The following is a 17887-nucleotide window of genomic DNA, read 5'->3' on the forward strand; positions in this document are numbered from 1 at the left end:
AATTTTTAAATTTTGATATCATTAAATTTCTTTTATTACTCTGCTTTTTCTGCCTTTCTTAAGAAATCACTTTCTCCTCCATGGTTATATATGAATCCCTCCTATACTCTAAATTACTTTAATTTGCTTCTCAAAGTCTTGTTTTAAATGGATAGACTTTGAGTTTACGTGGATTAATTTGTATGTGTGGTGTCAAGCATCGATCTGTTGTTATTCCATACGAAAAGCAAGTTGCCCCAATACCATTTACCGAGTAGCTCCGTTCTTTCTCCCTTATTCATACTGCCTTCTCTGTTGTGTAGCAAGATCTCACGTATGCTTTGGACCTTTTGAGACTTTTTTTTTCTGTTGATCTCAACTTTCCTATCCTTACAAAGTACCATGCCATGTAAATAGTATACTTTTATAATAAGCCCTTTTTTTCTTGTACTGCATAATAGTGAGAATGCTTCAAAAGTTTCATTTTAAGTATGCCATTAGGTACAGATCTTGGGTGACGTGTTTGGGTCATATTCAGAAAACCCTGGATTTCTAGTTTGTTAAGAGTTTATCATAAGTGTTAAATTTATAAACAGAGGTCTTCTGCATGGTAGAAGAATCATTTGATTACTTAATGCTGTAGATTATATTGCTGGAGCTTCCTGATATTGAACTATCCTTACCTTCCTTGTCTAAATGTTACTTGAACACGATGTTTTATTATATTCATTTTTGGGATCCCCCCCCCCTCCCAGAATGTCTTAAAGCATATTTTGGCAGACTTGCTTTTTATAGGTATTGATTTCAATAATTACTTTTCAGAAATGTTTCTTTGCAGTGCTAAAAATACAGACGTTTTTCTTTCATTTTTTTTTCAAATATAGTTATTAGCTAGCATTAAAGATTCTCCTTTTCTGCCTATTGAGAAAAAACATCCACAGACCATAAGTCTATAACATCACCTCTTTCTATTCGTAAACTATGGGATTCCTCTCACTTTTCTAAGAGTATGATTATACTCAGTTTCTCAGGGTGAAGGTGATATTGACATTAAATGACCAGGACTGTGGAGTGAGCAGTCACTCATCGTGTGATCTTTTCAGTCCTCCCCGATGTGGGTCCCCTCCCAACTGCTGATTTTTAAGGCAGTAAAAGGCTGCAGTGATGACATTGTTGGTGTTTACCCTAAACCCATGTATCCATGCACCCCCCCAAGTCAAGCTGCTCACTGCCACATAAAGCAACATTAGTGTTTCCATTTGACACAGATTATCTCTCCTTTTCCCCAGCAAAGCAGAAAATGTAGCACATTTTATGTGTTTGCGATAATTTCACCTATTTTCCTTGTTTTTATTGTATAAAATTTTCTTTCACCTTTTTTGACCAGTAGAAAATTGGGCCTACATTGTTTTTACAAATAATATTTAGTTGAATTGGCTATCTGGTTTTACCTTTGTTTTTCCTCACTGTTTATTTAGTCATCTAATAAATCCATATTGCATGTCTTCTCTTGGTCTGCCATAGTTATTGGTACTTGGAAATATAGCAGAGAACAGAGTAGACAAAATCTCTGAACTTATATAATTGAAATTGTAGTAAGAGGAGATATAGAAAAACCAGTAAATAAGTAAATGTATGACATATCAAATAAAGATAAGTGCTATGGAGAAAGATGAGGTATTAGAGTTATTATTGATCTAGATAGTCAGGAAAGAACTCAAAGACATAGTGATATTTTAATGGATACTTGATAAAAGTCTGGCTGAAAAGTATCCCAGGCAGAGGGAATAGCATTTGCTGTATGAGGTCTTCAGAAAACATCAAAAAGTCCACTGTTGTTGGAGCAGAGGGCCAAGGGAGATCAGTAGTTTTTCAGACCACTGTAAGCACTTTGGCATTTACTCAAAGTGAGATGGGAAGCCCTCTGAGCAAAAAACTGACATGTTCTTGTTTTAGCAAAACCTTGAAGTGTGGCTTATATATTTGAGGAAAAGGTTTCAAGACCAGAAGCATGTAGACTAATTAAGAAACTATTCTAATATTCTGTATAACAATAATACAATAATCTGTATAATACGGATAAGAGGGGCGCCTGGGTGGCTCAGTGGGTTAAAGCCTCTGCTTTCCGCTCAGGTCATGGTCTCAGGGTCCTGGGATCAAGCCCCGCATCGGGCTCCCTGCTGAGCAGAAGAGAGCCTCTTTCTCTCTCTCTGCCTGCCTCTCTGTCTACTTATGATCTCTGTCTGTCAAATAAATAAATAAAATCTTTAAAAATAATAATAATACGGATAATAAATATTGGTGACTTGGATGAGGGAGATAGAGATAGTGGGAAGTGATCACATTCTGGATATAATTTGAAGGTGTATCTGAGAGAATTCGTTGATGGATTAGTTTTCATGGTACGACTGAAAAGCCTGAGAATCTGGAAGGGTGAAGGTGATATTGACATGAAATGACCAAGACTGTGGAGTGAGCAGGTTAAGAGGGTTAAATCAAAAGTTTAGTTATAGATTTCTAAATTTGAGATTCCTGTCAAACACCCAAAGGGATTATTTAGTCAGTTGGATTATGAGCCTGTAGTTTGTATTAAAGTTATGTCTTTGGAGAACATAATTATACAGATGATATTAATGACATATTACTTTATGAAATCACCTAGGGAGTAAGTGTAGGTAGTGAAAACAGGGAGGGGGGCAGTATTTCAGTGTTATGTGGTACCAAAAATGAAGAGGCCACAGCACAGTAAACCAAGAGGGAACATCCAGTGGGGTGGGAGAATCAATGGAGAATAGTGTCCAAATACCAAATTAAGGTAGTGTTTCAAAGAGCCATCCATTATGTTGTATGTTAATAACTCAAATGAGATGATTAAGAAGTAACCACTAGATTTAGCGATGTGAAGTCATTAGTGGCCAGGACAAAAGTTATTTCATCAGGTGGTAGAGGTTAAGGCCTGGTTTGCATGGGTTTAGGAAGGTGGACAAGAGGAATTGAAAATAAGAGTCTAATGCAATTCCTTTGAGAAGGTTTGCTTTAAATGGGGAGCAGAGAAATAGATTAATAACTACAGGGATAATAACTGGAATAGTTGGGAGAGAATTTTTTTTTTAATTTGACAGACAGAGATCACAAGTAGGCAGAGAGGCAGGAGGGGTATGGGGGGGAAAGCAGCTCCCTGCTGAGCAGAGAGCCTGATGCAGGGCTCAATCCCAGGACCCTGGGATCATGACCTGAGCTGAAGGCAGAGGCTTTAACCCACTGAGGCACCCAGGTGCCCCAGGAGAGAATTTTTTAAGAAGACTTTCAGTGTGTATTTTAAATAATTTGCGTCTTCTGGCAAAAATAGTTCCTTTTGGGACGCCTGGGTGGCCCAGTTGGTTGAGCAGCTGCCTTTGGCTCAGGTCGTGATCCCAGGGTCCTGGGATCGAGTCCCGCATTGGGCTCCTTGCTCGGCGGGGAGCCTGCTTCTCCTTCTGCCTCTGCCTGCCTCTTTGTCTGCCTGTGCTCACTCGCTCTCTCTCCCTCTGTCTCTGACAAATAAATAAATAAAATCTTTAAAAAAAAAATAGTTCCTTTAGTCACTATTTAAATTAGAATCTTGATGTACCTTGGTGCCTCAGTCGGTTAAGTGTCTGAGTCTTGATTTCAGCTTGGGTCATGAGATCAAGCCCCATCACTCACTCCATGCTGAGCATGGAGCCTATAGAGATTGTCTCCCTCTCCCTCTGCCCCTTTTCCCCCAGCCCTACTCATGCTCACTCACTCTCTCTCTTAAAAACAAACAAAAAAAGTTAGGATCGTTATGTAGTAAACTCTGTTTTTATATGCCCCCCTATTCCCAACCCAACATAAGACTTACTGATAGTTTAGCTAGATATCAAATTCTAAACAGATGATTATTTCTCTAACACCGAAGGGTTTTCATTTATATTTTGGCATTTGCTGTTGGTGAGGGAAAATCTGGTGCAGGTCTGTTTGAATTCCTTAGTGGATAATCTGCCTCTTATTTGAAGTCCCTTTAAAGAGGTTTTCTTTATCCTGATGCCCTATTGTGGATTTATTTTTATTTATAATCCAATAATGACTGTGGGGTTTGAATCCAAAAACTCATTTCATTCTTTTAACTTTATGAAATTATCAAGAATAACCTTTTCCAAAACTGATTCTTGCAGTTGAATTAAATTCTCTCCTTCTGGATCTCCCATCATACATGTCTTGGAACTCCTCAGTCTGCCCTCCATGACTTATAAGTACTCTTTCACATTTCCCAGTACTACTGTCTTAGTTTAAAAAATAAATAAATAAACCTACCATTGCAGTTGTTGGCATAAAGAAGGAAGTTGAAAGTGTAAGCCTCCAGTGCCATGTTGGGCAACACAAAGTTTCATGTGAAGAAACTGTCTTAGTCCCCTCCGCTCTCATCCTCATTCGTCTTAGTTTGTTCTGCCTGCTAGAACAGAAATCCCATAGACTGAGTGGTTTATAAACAACAGAAATTTACTTCTCACAGTTCTGGAGGCTGGGACATCTAAGATCAAGGAAATCTAAGATCAAGGTCAGTAGATGCTATGTTTAGTGAAGGCCCACTTCCTGGCTCATGGACAGTCACTTTCACTATGTCCTCACAGAGTGGAAGCTGTGGGACCAGTTTTGTAAGGGCACTAACCCCATTCGTTACCTGATCACCTCCTGCAAGGCCCCACCTCCCAATATCATCCTGAGGACAAGGTTTTAACATATGAATTGGAGCAGAGGGTATGAACATTCAGCCCTATAGCACCATTCTATTTGTTTAAATAAGCCTGCAAACAAAGCTGGGTTTGACCCACTAAAATGATCCTGCAGTGTAATGGGTCGGGACTCATAGTTTGAAAAACACTGAATTGAATGGCCAGTAATAGGAATATGAGGGAGTATTAGTTAGTGCAGTTGTTAAATTTTATATTCACAGTTTTTGTGGGGTATTTGGGGGGTGGGAGGTGGGCAGGGGCTATTATGCTCCTTTAGCCTGGAAGGAAGAGGTTGCTTCCATGTAAGTCCATGTAGTGGGAATTTACTGTAATGACATCAGATCTCTTTTGCTGTGCATAGCCATTCTCGGGTATCTCTCAATACATCATGGGTCCTTCGTGGGTTCTTTTATAATGTCCTCAAGCTCCCTATCCTCTTAGTTCAGCTTTCAAGCTGATAAAATCTGCTCGGGTCACCCAACATTTAATGTCAGGTATTTCCTGTTGGTCAGCCATTGGTATTAGGACCTTATTCTCAATCTAATCAGTGCATATTAGCTAAGGCAGGTTGATTTCATTTGAATCCACACAGAATTGCTAAAACCTGTATTACCTACTTAAAAGACACTAACATTAAATGGAAAAAGAAAAAACAAAAACAGAGACAGCTTTTTGTATAGGGTTTGCTTTTAACTGTCTTTAGACATTCTATTGGAAAGAAGTATTGTGCATTTATAATCAGAAGAATAAAATTGGCTTCAGGGAAAACAGTCATTGTGCACACCAGCCTCGTGTGCTCCTACTCTTGATTTAGCTCACCTTCTTGGTACAAATATGAAGTGTCTGTGAATAAAATTGTGTTGGAAGCAGAAAGCCTAATGCTTATCCTAGTAGCACCATTTCAGAATTCACTGCTCAGTGTACAGTTTGGTTTGGGGGAGGTGGGTGCCAAAACTTGGAAAAATATAACCCACTAATAGGCCAGCCTCCTTTTCCTAATTTCCTACCCTTCCCTGCTCTTCTTTGTATAACCACTATTTATTATCTCTTTTTATTAACTTGTGGTATGGAAATTTGGTTTGGGATAGTGTGGGATAGTGTGGGATAGAGTATCCCCTGTTTTCTTTTCTTTTCTTTTTTTTTTTTAAGATTTTATTTATTTATTTAACACAGAGAGAGATCACAGGTAGGCAGAGAGGCAAGCAGAGAGAGAGGAGGAAGCAGACTCCCCGCCAAGCAAGAGAGCCCAATGCGGGGTTTGATCCCAGGATCCTGAGATCATGACCTGAGCTGAAGACAGAGGCTTTAACCCCACTGAGCCACCCAGGCGCTCCTCCCCTGTTTTCTTACTAGATCAAAATATTTCGGTCTGTCTGGGATGGCCATTTAGATGGCCTTAATCACTCCCCAGATAAAACCATTCACAAGTTCTAAAGTAAAAAAATGCTTCTGGTTCCAACACACTAATAGGATTTATAACTCACTTAAAAGAAAAGAGGAGGAAAAAAGGAGGGCCTAGTTCTTCAGACTTGTAAAAAAGCCCTATCAGAATGTTAAGCATTCATATAAATTTTCTTTCTTTGTAGCTATTAAGGATAAAATTCCAGCTTGTGTTTTGATACAAGTCCTGTGTGATTACTCTTTCCAACTCTACTCTAACAGTTGAACCTAAAAAAAAAATAGGTGAACATGAGCTGGTCAGAAAACCACTGGCTAGTTGATCCTTTGCCAGTGTTCAAACCCACATTATCTGTGATCCAGCTTCACAGTGAGTTCCAGACGTGTTCCCCAGATCTAGGTAGCTCTCATGTGCGTATTTGGTGACCCAGCACATCCATATCCAAGCCAGCAGAGTGGAGAAGGGGAAGCAGAGGGGCCTGGGTTTCCCTGAAGGAAGCGCTAGCCACTCCCGCTCACATCCTTCCAGCCAGAACTGAGTCACGTAACCAGAATTCGCTGCAGGCTTGGCTGTGTCCTGTCTTCTTGCACTGGATTCTGTTACTAATTGAAAGAGTGAGTGACTGTTGAGCACAACTAGTAACTATGAGATCACCTTATAGACTGTGGAATGAATCCTGTGGACAAGGGAAGTCATTTGAGTTTTCTTCAGAAGGGTGTCATAATCATAATTGTGTCTCAAAACATAATTTTTGTGTGGAAAATAGATTGGAGGGAGCTTCGTGGGCGTTAAGATGACATTCTAGTCCAGGTGAGACGAAATGGCTGGGACTTGGTGATAGCAGTAAGAGGATAAAGGGGGTGAAATGGATTCAAAGGTTGCTGAAGAGGTCATGCTGACAGATTGTAATGGGGGCCGGGGCAGTGGACAGCCAGGGGGCTCCTTGGATTATGGCCTGTGTCACACATGCCGCCGAAGCACCAGGTTGAGGAATGAAGTGTTTCTGGAGCCCTGAATTCAGCTTCGGAAATGTGCTTTAGAGACCTCCATCAGGCTATTTCTGCTCATCCAAATAGGATTTCAAAATAAATTAACCTCCACCTCACAATCAGGGAAACTCCTATCTCGTCATTGTTAATGAACCTATTCAAATGAATGTTCCCCGGTGAGGGTTTCTTCTATTCCAGGGCTTTGTGTGGGTGACATGTCACAGGAAAGACAGCCGGGCAGAAGGGGGCCTTAACCAACAAAATGGTCTTGCTGATTCTGGCTGTGGCAGTAAATCAGGAGCAGCCTTCCTATGTGGAGAGTATGGCCAGGGCTGTTGGTCTCACACAGGAATGTTGGTCACCTAGCCGTGTGTTTACCATAACTCAGCCCACCCTCAGTGTTGACAGTCATCAGGATTGTTCTAACCATGTGAGGAGCAGCAAAAAATACGGAAAGCTCTAGAATGAGAAAGCAGTCATTCTGTTTCTTGTGCTGTGTACATCATTCACTAAATGTTTAATGTTTTTCTCCTTTTGTCTACTTGTGATTTTTTTATAGAGACACCTACTTCCCTTTATTATAATCTAATTAAAAAGAAAAAAAACCACGTGATCCAAGTGTTGCATCCTCCTGTCCAGTCAACCAAAATATCCTATTCATGAGAGAAATATCCAGTTAGTATGTAGGCAGTACTGACCATTTTCTAGTCTACTGCTTTGCACCGCTGATACTATGGTTAAACATTTACAGTTAACATGTTAAGATTTCCGATGGGCACTAATGTTTTGGAATTCATTCGTCCTGCATTTAACAAATATTCAAAGTCTACACCCCGGGCACTTGGGAGGCTTCTGTGCACTGTGAGTGGAAACAGCGGATGGACGCCTCTGCCTCCGAGAGCTATCGTTTCAGCGCTCCTGAGAGATGCCATGGGGTAAGAGGTGGATACACCAGTCATTCTCTTCAGCCTGTCCAACTCATAGTCTTTGTCAAATTCTAATGCTTGGCTGCCTTCGCCTCTGGTCCGGCTGGCTGGCTCTGCTCTGATGGTGTGATGGGTCTCACGAGGCTCCAGCCCAGCCTGGCCTTCCCTGTAGTTGGCAGAACTCAAAGAAGTTCTGGGCAAAGTTCGATCGGGGTGGGGATTGTTCTGTGAGGCAATGGATTGTGTCCTTTCAACTACTCTTTTGGTACCAGGGGTGTGTGTGTGTGTGTGTGTGTGTGTGAGAGAGAGAGAGAGAGAGAGAGAGCAGGAGAGAATATAACTGATTTGGGGAGGGTTTTGCCATCGTATGTAAGTGAAAGCAGCAAGACTGAGAAGCTAAGCATTAAGATACGCCAAGCCGTGACCAGGAAATTCACCATATTCCAACCTTCAACCCTACCTTCTCCGACAGATTTTAACCAAATTAGTGTAATACGGTCTGCTTGTACACATGACTGAATGAAAAAGGAAATTTAAACACTTCTTGCTGTAGAGCCCGGAGGAAACCATACGAAAATCCAGCTTCCATTTCTGGAATATCAGCCGAACTGTTGGTCAGTGTGGCATTCTTGTTAACTCTGATTAAAAGGCTGAGAACTCATGTATTCCACAAATGGTTCGTCCTCTTGTGATGTCGATACTGTGACATGATTTATGGCAGAAGTGTGGAGGCACAGGAGGGTGAACACTTACGTTTCAGGGGAGTGTAGAAGGCTTCAGGAAGGCGAGGATGTTGGAGCATAATTTTTAAGTGTAAGTGGGTTTGTGATTTGTCTGGCAGTGGCCTTGGAAGTAAGGGAAGATAGACTATGAGGGAGGCTGTTTCAAGTGAAAAAAAAAAAAAAGAAAAGAAAAGAAAGAAAAGGCAGAGAAGAGGCAGTGGGGTTAAGATCAGGGATTAAGACCTGAGGCGCTGTGTTCCACAGAGAATTCTGAGGCAGAATCACTCTCTTACAGCCTCAAGTTACCTGTGAGAAGGGATGGTGTAAGCAAAGCATCTAGTTGAGGTAGCTGCAAAATCCTCCTTTTATCAAGCAAGATAAAGAACTGTGAGGAATGAGGCTGTGTGTTCTTGAGGCTTGGATTGGGGGCAGGTAGGAGACACTGACTTCACTGCGGACAGCAGATACTTGAGTTGCTTACGGGCACCCTAAGGTATCATCCCCTGTGCCTGAGAAACCCGCTCCTCTCTAGTTCTTCAGTGTTCACATGAGGCACCATGTAAACTGCCGCCCTGGAGATTCCCCGAACTTTCCTTCCTCATTGGGAAGTAAAGTTTTCATTGGTAACATTCATCTGAATTCCTTCTCAATTTGAAAGATGAATGTTGTATTGCTGTTCTACAAGATGTGAAATCATTGAAATTTCCGCAACAGATTATAGTAAAAGGTACTGAGGTGTTTGTTTCTTTGATGTTGTGGTAGGTGGACAGTCTCTGGGAAATGGTTCACAGTTTGGCTTAGCCTGCTCATTCCAGGCATCATCCACCAGCTGAATGATTGAGGAGAAACACGGCCAGGCCATTGAACTTCGTTTCCTGAGTTATGCTGTGGTGGTCCCATCGGATAGAAAACAGAAGGCTCCTGGGAGTTGAATGTTTAATTCAAAGGACTGAAAACAAGCTTTCCTGAGCCAAGATGTTAGCTATGAGGACATGTTACAAAAATAGACTCTACTTCCCCCTTCCACACCACCTTTTCCTCCATAAAACACGTGCTGCTTGTCCTTCTCTTCCCACATTCAATTTTGTTATACATTTTTACCCTGGTCTTTGTTTACCTTCTCATGGACACATCATCTGTTTTTTAATTCCCTGGTTAGATCTGAGGTTGGGATGAGAAGCGAGACCTGCAAACTGATTAAGACAGGCTCTCTCAGTCTTTCTCACTTTCCCTGAGATCATCTCACGTCCAGGTTTATGTGTTCAAAAAATAAGTTGCATCAGTTGACTGAGAGGTGATCAGACTCTAGGGCCCAGTTTATACTAGCCAAACTTAGGAGATGGGCCAATAGACCAGAATACCTATTCATTCATTGATTCTCCATTTCCACTGTCAAGCAATTTCATTTCAGCTGATTATTGTATTAGTTTTTTAGAATGACTTCAGGTGCGAACATCACCAAACTCGGAGAGATTATTGTAGGTGTTTCTGTACTGCAACGTTCTTATGGGCTGATTAAAGCAGTCTTGGCCAGGGCTAGTTAAAGGAGACAAAGTCACAGATTGCATACTGTCTAATTTTTTTAGCATTCTTTATCTATCATTAGTTGATTGGACTAGATTGCCTCTCAAGTCACATTTTTTTTTTGCCTATAATTATTTTTTTCCCAAAATTTTTATTTAAATTTGAGTTAGTTAACATATAGCATAATACTGGTTTTAGATTAGAATTTAGTGATTCATCACTTAAATATAACACCCAGTGAACACAAGTGCCCTCTTAATCCCCATCCCCCATTTAGCCCACCCCCACCCACCTCTCTCCATCAACCCTTACTTTGTTCTCTATCATTAAGAATCTCTTCTGGTTTGCTTCCCTCTCTCTCTTTTTTTCCCTTCCCATATGTTCATTTGTTTTGTTCCCTCAATTCTACCTATGAGTGAGATTATATAGTATTTGTCTTTCTCTGGATGGCTTATTTTGCTTATTATAATGCACTCTAGTTCTACCCATGTTGTTGCAAATGGCAAGAGTTTGTTCCTTTTCATGACTAAGTAATAGTCCTATGTGTGTGGGGTGTGTGTGTGTGTGTGTGTGTGTGTATCACATCTTCTTTATCCATTCATCAGTTGATAGACACTTGGGCTCTTTCCATAGTTTTCCTCTGCTTGATAATGCTGCTATAAACATTGGGGTTCATGTACCCCTTTGAATCTGTGTTTTTATATCCTTTGAGTAAATACATAGTAGTGCAATTGCTGGGTCATAGGGTAGTTGTATTTTTAATATTTTGAGGAACCTCCATACTGTTTTCCAGAGTGGCTGCACAAGTTTGCATTCCCACCAACAGTGTAAGAGGGTTCCCTTTTCTCTGCCTCCTCACCAACATCTGTTGTTTTTTGTCTTGTTCATTTTAGCCATTCTGATGGGAGTGAGGTAGTATCTCATCATGGTTTTGATTTGTATTTCCCTGAAGATGAGTGATGTTGAGCATCTTTTCATATGCCCATTAGTCATCTAGATGACTTCTTTGGAGAAATGTCTATTCATGTCTTCTGCCCATTTCTCAACTGGATTATTTGTGTTTTGGGTGTTGAGTTTGGTAAGTTCTTTATAGATTTTGGATACTAACCCTTTATCAGATATGTCATTTATAAATATCTTCTCCCATTCTGTAGGCTGTCTTTTAGTTTTATTAATTGTTTCCTTTTCTGTGCAGAAACTTTTTATCTTGATGAAGTCACAATAGTTCATTTTTGCTTTTGTTTTCCTTGTCGATGGAGACATGTCTAACAAGAAGTTGCTGTGCCAAGGTCACAGAGGTTGCTGCCCGTGTTTAATGATTTCCTGTGTCACATTTAGGTCTTTCATCCATTTTGTATTTATTTTTGTCTATGATGTGAGGAAGTCATCTAGTTTCATTCTTCTGCATGTTGCTGTCCAGTTTTTTCCAACAGAATTTGTTGAAGAGACTATTTTTTCCACTGGATATTCTTTTCTGTTTTGTTAAAGATTAATTGGCCATACAGATATGGGTCCATTTCTGGGTTTTCTATTCTGTTCCATTGATCTCTGTGTCTCTTTTGTGCCAGTACCATACTGTCTTGATGTCAAGTCACAAATTTCTATGCTCTGTTAAAAAGCCCTTCTCCAGTGGAACATGTCTCAAAGGTGACTTGATAATAATCTTCCTGATTAATGTTTAGGAAGTCAACCTTGGACTCTGTTGTGGACTTTTAGAGATTGTATTAGTTTTCTTTTGCTTCCCTGACCAATTATCATAAATATATTAGTTTGTGACAACACATATTTGTTACCTCACAGTTCTGTAGGTAAGATGCATGGGTACAGCGTGCATGGCTCTGCTGCATTCTTCACTTAGTGAATGCTGAAATCAAAATATTTTTTAGGGCTTTATTACCTTCTGAAGGCTCTGGGGATGAATTTGCTTCCAGGCTTCTTGAGGTTGCTAACCCATTTCATTCCTTGACGTTGGAGGACCGTCTTCTCTGTTTCCTAGCTTGCTGTCCGGGAGGAGACAGTCTTTGCTCCAGAGTCCACCTGCAATGCCTCTCAGGCTTTCTGTGGTGCCCCCTCCAGCAACAGCACATCAAATCCTCTCAGATTTCTCATCTCTCTGACTTCCTCTTTTGCCACATCTCACTGATTACTTCTGCTTTTATAGGCTAATTACATAGACTCACCTCAGTAATCGAGGGTAATCTCCCTATTTTAAAATCAGTTGATTAGGAACCTTAATTACATTTGCAGAGTTCCTTCCGAGAAGTACCTAACTTAGTGTTTGAAAAATCAGGGGTGCTCATTTTGAGGGGACCTCGTGAGTAACACTTTGAAATAATGTTTTGTCATTCCTTGAGTGATCTTATCTATGAATGGCTGATTTCATCCATCATGTGTATTCTTTTTATCTTGCCATTTCATGGGGTAATATGTTCTTTTCCTACCTTTATATTTAGTATTTCAGCCACTTGGCAAAGAAAGTCCTCTATTGCAAAAATTACACTTATTGGTTAACTAAATAGGAAAGATTGATTTTTTTTTCCCCCTCTCCCTCCGCTCAGCTGAGGAAGGCTCCCTGGGGCGTCTGAGCACTGTTTCACAAACTGAAAAATCATCGTACATTTGCCTTGGACTAGGTCAGTGATTCTCAGCCCTAACTGCACTTTGGAATCACATAACAAATGTTAAAGGACTAATACTCAGGCCCTACCACAGAGATTCTAATTTATCTATAAACCATAGGTCATGTTTTTTTAAGTTCCCCACATGGTTCTAATTTGCAGTCAAGGCTGAGAACTATTGATATGCTCCAAACTTTCTGTTTTGGAGATAAGGAGGCCGAGTCTAAGGGTGAGAAATGATTTGCTTAAAGTCTCATAACTAGAGACAGCGCTGGTGCTCTGTGCCAGCTTTGTGCCCCAAACAAAAGGTTTATGATTTAACTCGATGTAGGTTTCAGTGCTCAGTAATTACATGCAAAATGAATGTGAGAGTGTCACAAGCAGCAAGGGAGAGTAGCAAGACTATTTATTTCCAGAACTTGAAGAATTAGACCTTGCAAAATAACTGTTTAAAGGTCCCTTCTCAGAAGCTGCTCACGAGCAGTAACAAACAGGGATACAGTCTATCCCCGCCAGGGAGCTGGCCACGTGGACATCCACAGTGTCTCCATGCCCCAGGGTTTCATGCTTCCATGTGGTCTCCATCTGGCTGTGTGTGACTCTGGAACACTTAAAGTCTGGCTAGCGCCTGTTGTGACGTGCTGCGTGAAATACACACTAGGTTCGAAGATTCTGTATGAACAAAGAAGTGTAAAATACTTCAATACCTTTCATATCACCTGTAGGAGGAAATGATCATATTTTGGATAATATTGGATTGAATAAGATATACAATTAAAATAAATTTTATGTATTTTTTTTAAGATTTTATTTGTTTATTTGACAGAGAGAGAGAGATCACAAGTAGAGAGGCAGGCAGAGAGAGAGGGGGAAGCAGGCTCCCTGCTGAGCAGAGAGCCTGACGCGGGGCTCCATCCCAGGACCCTGAAATCATGACCTGAGCTGAAGGCAGAGGCTCAACCCACTGAGCCACCCAGACACCCCTGTATTTCTTTCTTAATATGGTTACTAGGAAATTTAAAAGTACATACGTGGCTGGCCCTTGCTTCTCACATTATATTTCTGTGACACAGCACTGTTCTAGAGGGCGTTTTCTATTCAAGCTTTTAATAAGGAGCAGTCCAAGTCCAAGCCGTGACACTTCCCGTGGTCTCGAAAAGGGAAATGGTTTCGTGTACACTCCTGGAGCTGAGATGTAACATTGATCTGCCCAATGTCCACTATCTATTTGGCAGCCAGTCAGTCTGGCCAAATAGACTTCTTTCTCTTTATACATATAGGCTTAGAGGACGTGGGGGAAGGGGGGATACTTTCCCCATGTTATGGAAAGAGCACACTTTATAGCTCTTAAGTAATGTACCCGAAAGTTGACCAGGTGCTCTTAGAGACTCTGAGGCCTAGAGATGAATCTTAGATCCCTTGAGCAATACTCCTAAGGAAACTGCTGTGTCAGCATTTATGAATTATGACTATGCTTGACAGGTCCAGAGCACCAAAAAGCTGTGGTGTCTGCCCCTGTCCGTAACTCAAATGTAAACCTTACTCCTTCTCTTTTTTTCACTGTCTCTAGCTTTTCCTGCCTCGCTGGTATCCCCCTAATCACATGCTTAGCCTAATTTCACGTGACGAAGCATGGGAAGGGGAAGGCAGGCCTTGGAGACGTCAAACACGGTTAACTGTCTGGGGGATTCGCTTAACCCCTCAAAGTTCCTCTACGCTTTTACTTTTCAGTTTGAAATGAGGCTGTCTTTTGCAGGGTCTGTGTAAACTTCAAAGGGAGTAGTAAGACCCTGGCCAACGTATTCATCGGGCAGATTTTAGAGTAGGCGTCTACCCTGGGGTCAGGCCCAAGGCTGCTTGGTGGGGATTCAGTGAGTGAGAGAGTGAGTGAGACTCCCCTCTCGCCCCTGGTTTCTCACAGCTGGAAGAAAAGAAGGACAGGCGCCTGGCAACGTCCCGGAAGAGGGCATCCTCAGTGAATGGCCGCTTTCATTATACCTCACGGCATGGGATTTGCCTTATCACAAAATCATCATGGGATGGGGTACAGATGGGGCAACTGAGGCCCACAGTGATAAGCAACTGCCCGAGTTACCAAGTCCGGCCACGTTGGGCTGGCTGGCACCCGGGCACGGGGTGGATGACTCCCTCTCTAGAAATGTTTCATCCAGAAGATCACATTGCCTCACTCTTGGTTTCTCAACTTGTTTACCTTACAAGAACAAGTTCATTTTGGACTTGATAAAAGGAAAGAAGAGTTTCTCCCAGTCCTTGCTCTGTATGTTATCCATGCCTGCTAGTAGCTCCTTTTAGCGCGCTGTGAGTTATTGTCCTAAGCATTGTCAGATTACCATCTCATCAAGATAATAACGTTGGTGTTTGGAGACTTCATTCTATGAGATCATGTCTTCAACAGTTTATGTATTTCCTATTAAATGAGGGAGAACAAAGCCAGCTTCCATCTGAGAGTTTGAAAGAAATTCCAACGTCTTTGACTTTGGTTAAGGCATATTCCCCATGTTCTATATGATTTATCACAGTAATAAAAAAAAATAGATTTTAAAAAGAGCCACTTGCAGAAAGAGAAACAGCAGAAATTCAGTAAGAGGTTTGCTTTTTCACATTCTGTTTTGGAAAAAAAAAAAAAAAAAAGACTTGGTTGGTGCCGTGATGTGAAGTATGCAGTTAAGAGGAACACACTGTTCAAAGAAGCACCGATGCTATTGACTTCTCTTTCACGGGATCATCACTCTTGCCTTGTGAATCAGTGGGCGCGCCGTGCAAATGAGGCTGGGTGGGTCTGGTGGCCGGCCACGAGGATGGTTGCTCCCGGGGGTACTGCAGAGTGCCACTGAGTCCTACTGAACTCCCACATGTGCCAAAAATGACCACTCCCAGCAGAATACATACCCATGCACACCAAAATGGGAGTAGTACTGAGAATTTAGTGCCGAAAAAGTCAGTTTTTGTCTTTGTTTTTGTTTTTTAACTTCTCCAGAAAGGAAGAGGTAAAGACCTAAATTCCTATATTCCAGCTGCCTTTTGTATTCTCCCAGGGAGAGTCCTAGCTTCAAGCCGAGTGTCTTATCACTGGATTTCATCTTCCCAGTTTTCAGCTCTAGTAATCCATGATTCACAAAGTAAATGATCTGGACCCAGTAACAACAGCGTAGCCTTTTCTTAAAGCAGATGGGATCATCATGACAGGTGAAGTCAGCCTCTAGATTATTTCCTAAAATTGGCCTCTGTTTCAAAGGTGCGTAATTGCCCATACACCTAAGCAAAACTGAGTAACCTTCCTGCCTTAGCCTAGGAGACACACATTACATTATGATGATTATTTCTTTTCCTGGGACCCCTATGTGATATAAGTGCATGATTGAAGAAGGGAGTCTTACTTACATGTTGTAGCTACCCAAGAACACATTTGCTGATTGCTTTACTACCTCCCTAGGCTTCCATGTCATGGTATATAAATGAGGACTCCCCTCCCGTCTACCCCACAGGAATATTATAAAACATCATCTATTTATTACTGATATCAGAAAGAGTCTAATATCGTATTTATTGGATAGATGCAGAGGGCATGCTAAGTGTTTTTAATAAATCATCTCATTTAATCTCCTCTTGATTTTCCTATGAAAAAGGTAATAATATTCTTACCCTCATATTAAGGAAAAGTAAACAGGCTTGGTAAAGCTAGGATTTGAACCTAGCTCTCTCCGACTCCCCAATACATGCTCTGAACCCCAAGCTCACTCTCTCTGTACATGAAGATCAAGGATGGCATTTATGATGCTGATGTTAATTTCTAAAGACTTGGGAAAGTGTCTGTTAGTGATCATTAACTAAATATGGTCAGCTAACAGTGGAACAGATGGCATCAAATGAAATCAAATGTCCAGGGTTCACTCAGTGGTACTGTCTCTTACATCTTCTGTCAATGTCAGTAGATTGCCTCATCTTAGGACCTGTTACCTACATGGAGCCCAGATAGCATCATTCACTTCCCCAGCTGCTGATGTGCTGGGTCATCTGTACTGGCTTGCAAATCCACATTCATTGACTTCAGGGAATCCAGGGTCGGTGACTCGGTGACTTAAAATCAGCCTTGGTGGAGGTTTTTACACCATGGAAACCGGTAAATGATACCAATCATGGTCCTCTCTCTGTCTCTCTCTTTCTCTCTCTTTAATTACAGAGACACAGTTGTTACACATTTATCAGTGCACCACTGGTTATGACTCAAGGAGAGAAAACAGTTTGAATTATCACCCTTCTAAAGGTAAACAGAGGCATACTGGGTATGCCCCCCCCCAAAAAAACCCTACAAATATAATCATGCCTAATTCTTCAGTCCCTATCATTCTGTATTCTGGATGAGCTCTTAAAATGTAACTATAAAGATTTTCTATGTCATTATAAGTACAAAATTTTAGGGGTGCCTGGGTGGCTCAGTCAGTTAAGTGTCTGCCTTCACCTCAGGTCATGATCCCAGGGTCCTGGGATGGAACCCTGCATTGGGCTCCCGGCTCAGGGTTTTTATTTTTTTCTCCCACTCCCCCTATCTGTGCATGCTCTCTCTGTGTCAAATAAATAAATACAATCTTTAAAAAAAAAAGTACAAAATTTCATATTATTATTTGCTACAAAAACATATATGCCCACTGTAAGAGTTTAATGATTCTGAATGCAAGTACAGACATACAGACCCTAAAATATATATATATATATATATATATATATATATATATATATATATATATATAGTCAATGAGAAATACAAAATATAATGCAGGCCATATACATGATTTTAAATTTCCTGCTGGTCATGTGTAAAAAAAATAAAAAGAAATAGGGATTGTTGGTTTTCAATAATATGTTTATTTAACCCAGCAATCCAAAATACGAGTTACAGTAACTTATGTAACTATGTAACTTACAGTAAACATAGACCTTGTTGAAGTATTTTGCATGTGTTTTTTTGTACCAAGCCT

General features: G+C 40.9%; 1 protein-coding gene and 1 long non-coding RNA gene across 5 annotated transcripts in view; one reads left to right on the forward strand and one right to left on the reverse strand.

The window, feature by feature from the left end:
• Positions 1 to 17887, forward strand: part of GHR (growth hormone receptor) — a 270645-nt gene that overhangs the window by 96424 nt on the left and 156334 nt on the right. Inside the window, exon 1 of one of the 4 annotated variants that reach the window (XM_059173898.1) lies at positions 8011 to 8035. The exons of the other annotated variants lie outside the window; for them this stretch is intronic. Coding sequence (XP_059029881.1) covers positions 8026 to 8035 — 10 coding nt within the window. The 5' untranslated portion in view covers positions 8011 to 8025. Of the gene's footprint in view, positions 1 to 8010; positions 8036 to 17887 lie in introns of those variants that run through there. 4 annotated transcript variants of the gene reach the window in all.
• LOC131831708 (uncharacterized) lies at positions 13280 to 14030 on the reverse strand. Its single transcript, XR_009353767.1, has 2 exons — positions 13922 to 14030; positions 13280 to 13562 (listed from the first exon to the last, which is right to left on the reverse strand). It is a non-coding gene; the product is annotated as an uncharacterized LOC131831708 (long non-coding RNA).

Source organism: Mustela lutreola, chromosome 5 (assembly GCF_030435805.1).
Source record: "Mustela lutreola isolate mMusLut2 chromosome 5, mMusLut2.pri, whole genome shotgun sequence".
NCBI classification, from domain to species: Eukaryota; Metazoa; Chordata; class Mammalia; order Carnivora; family Mustelidae; genus Mustela; species Mustela lutreola.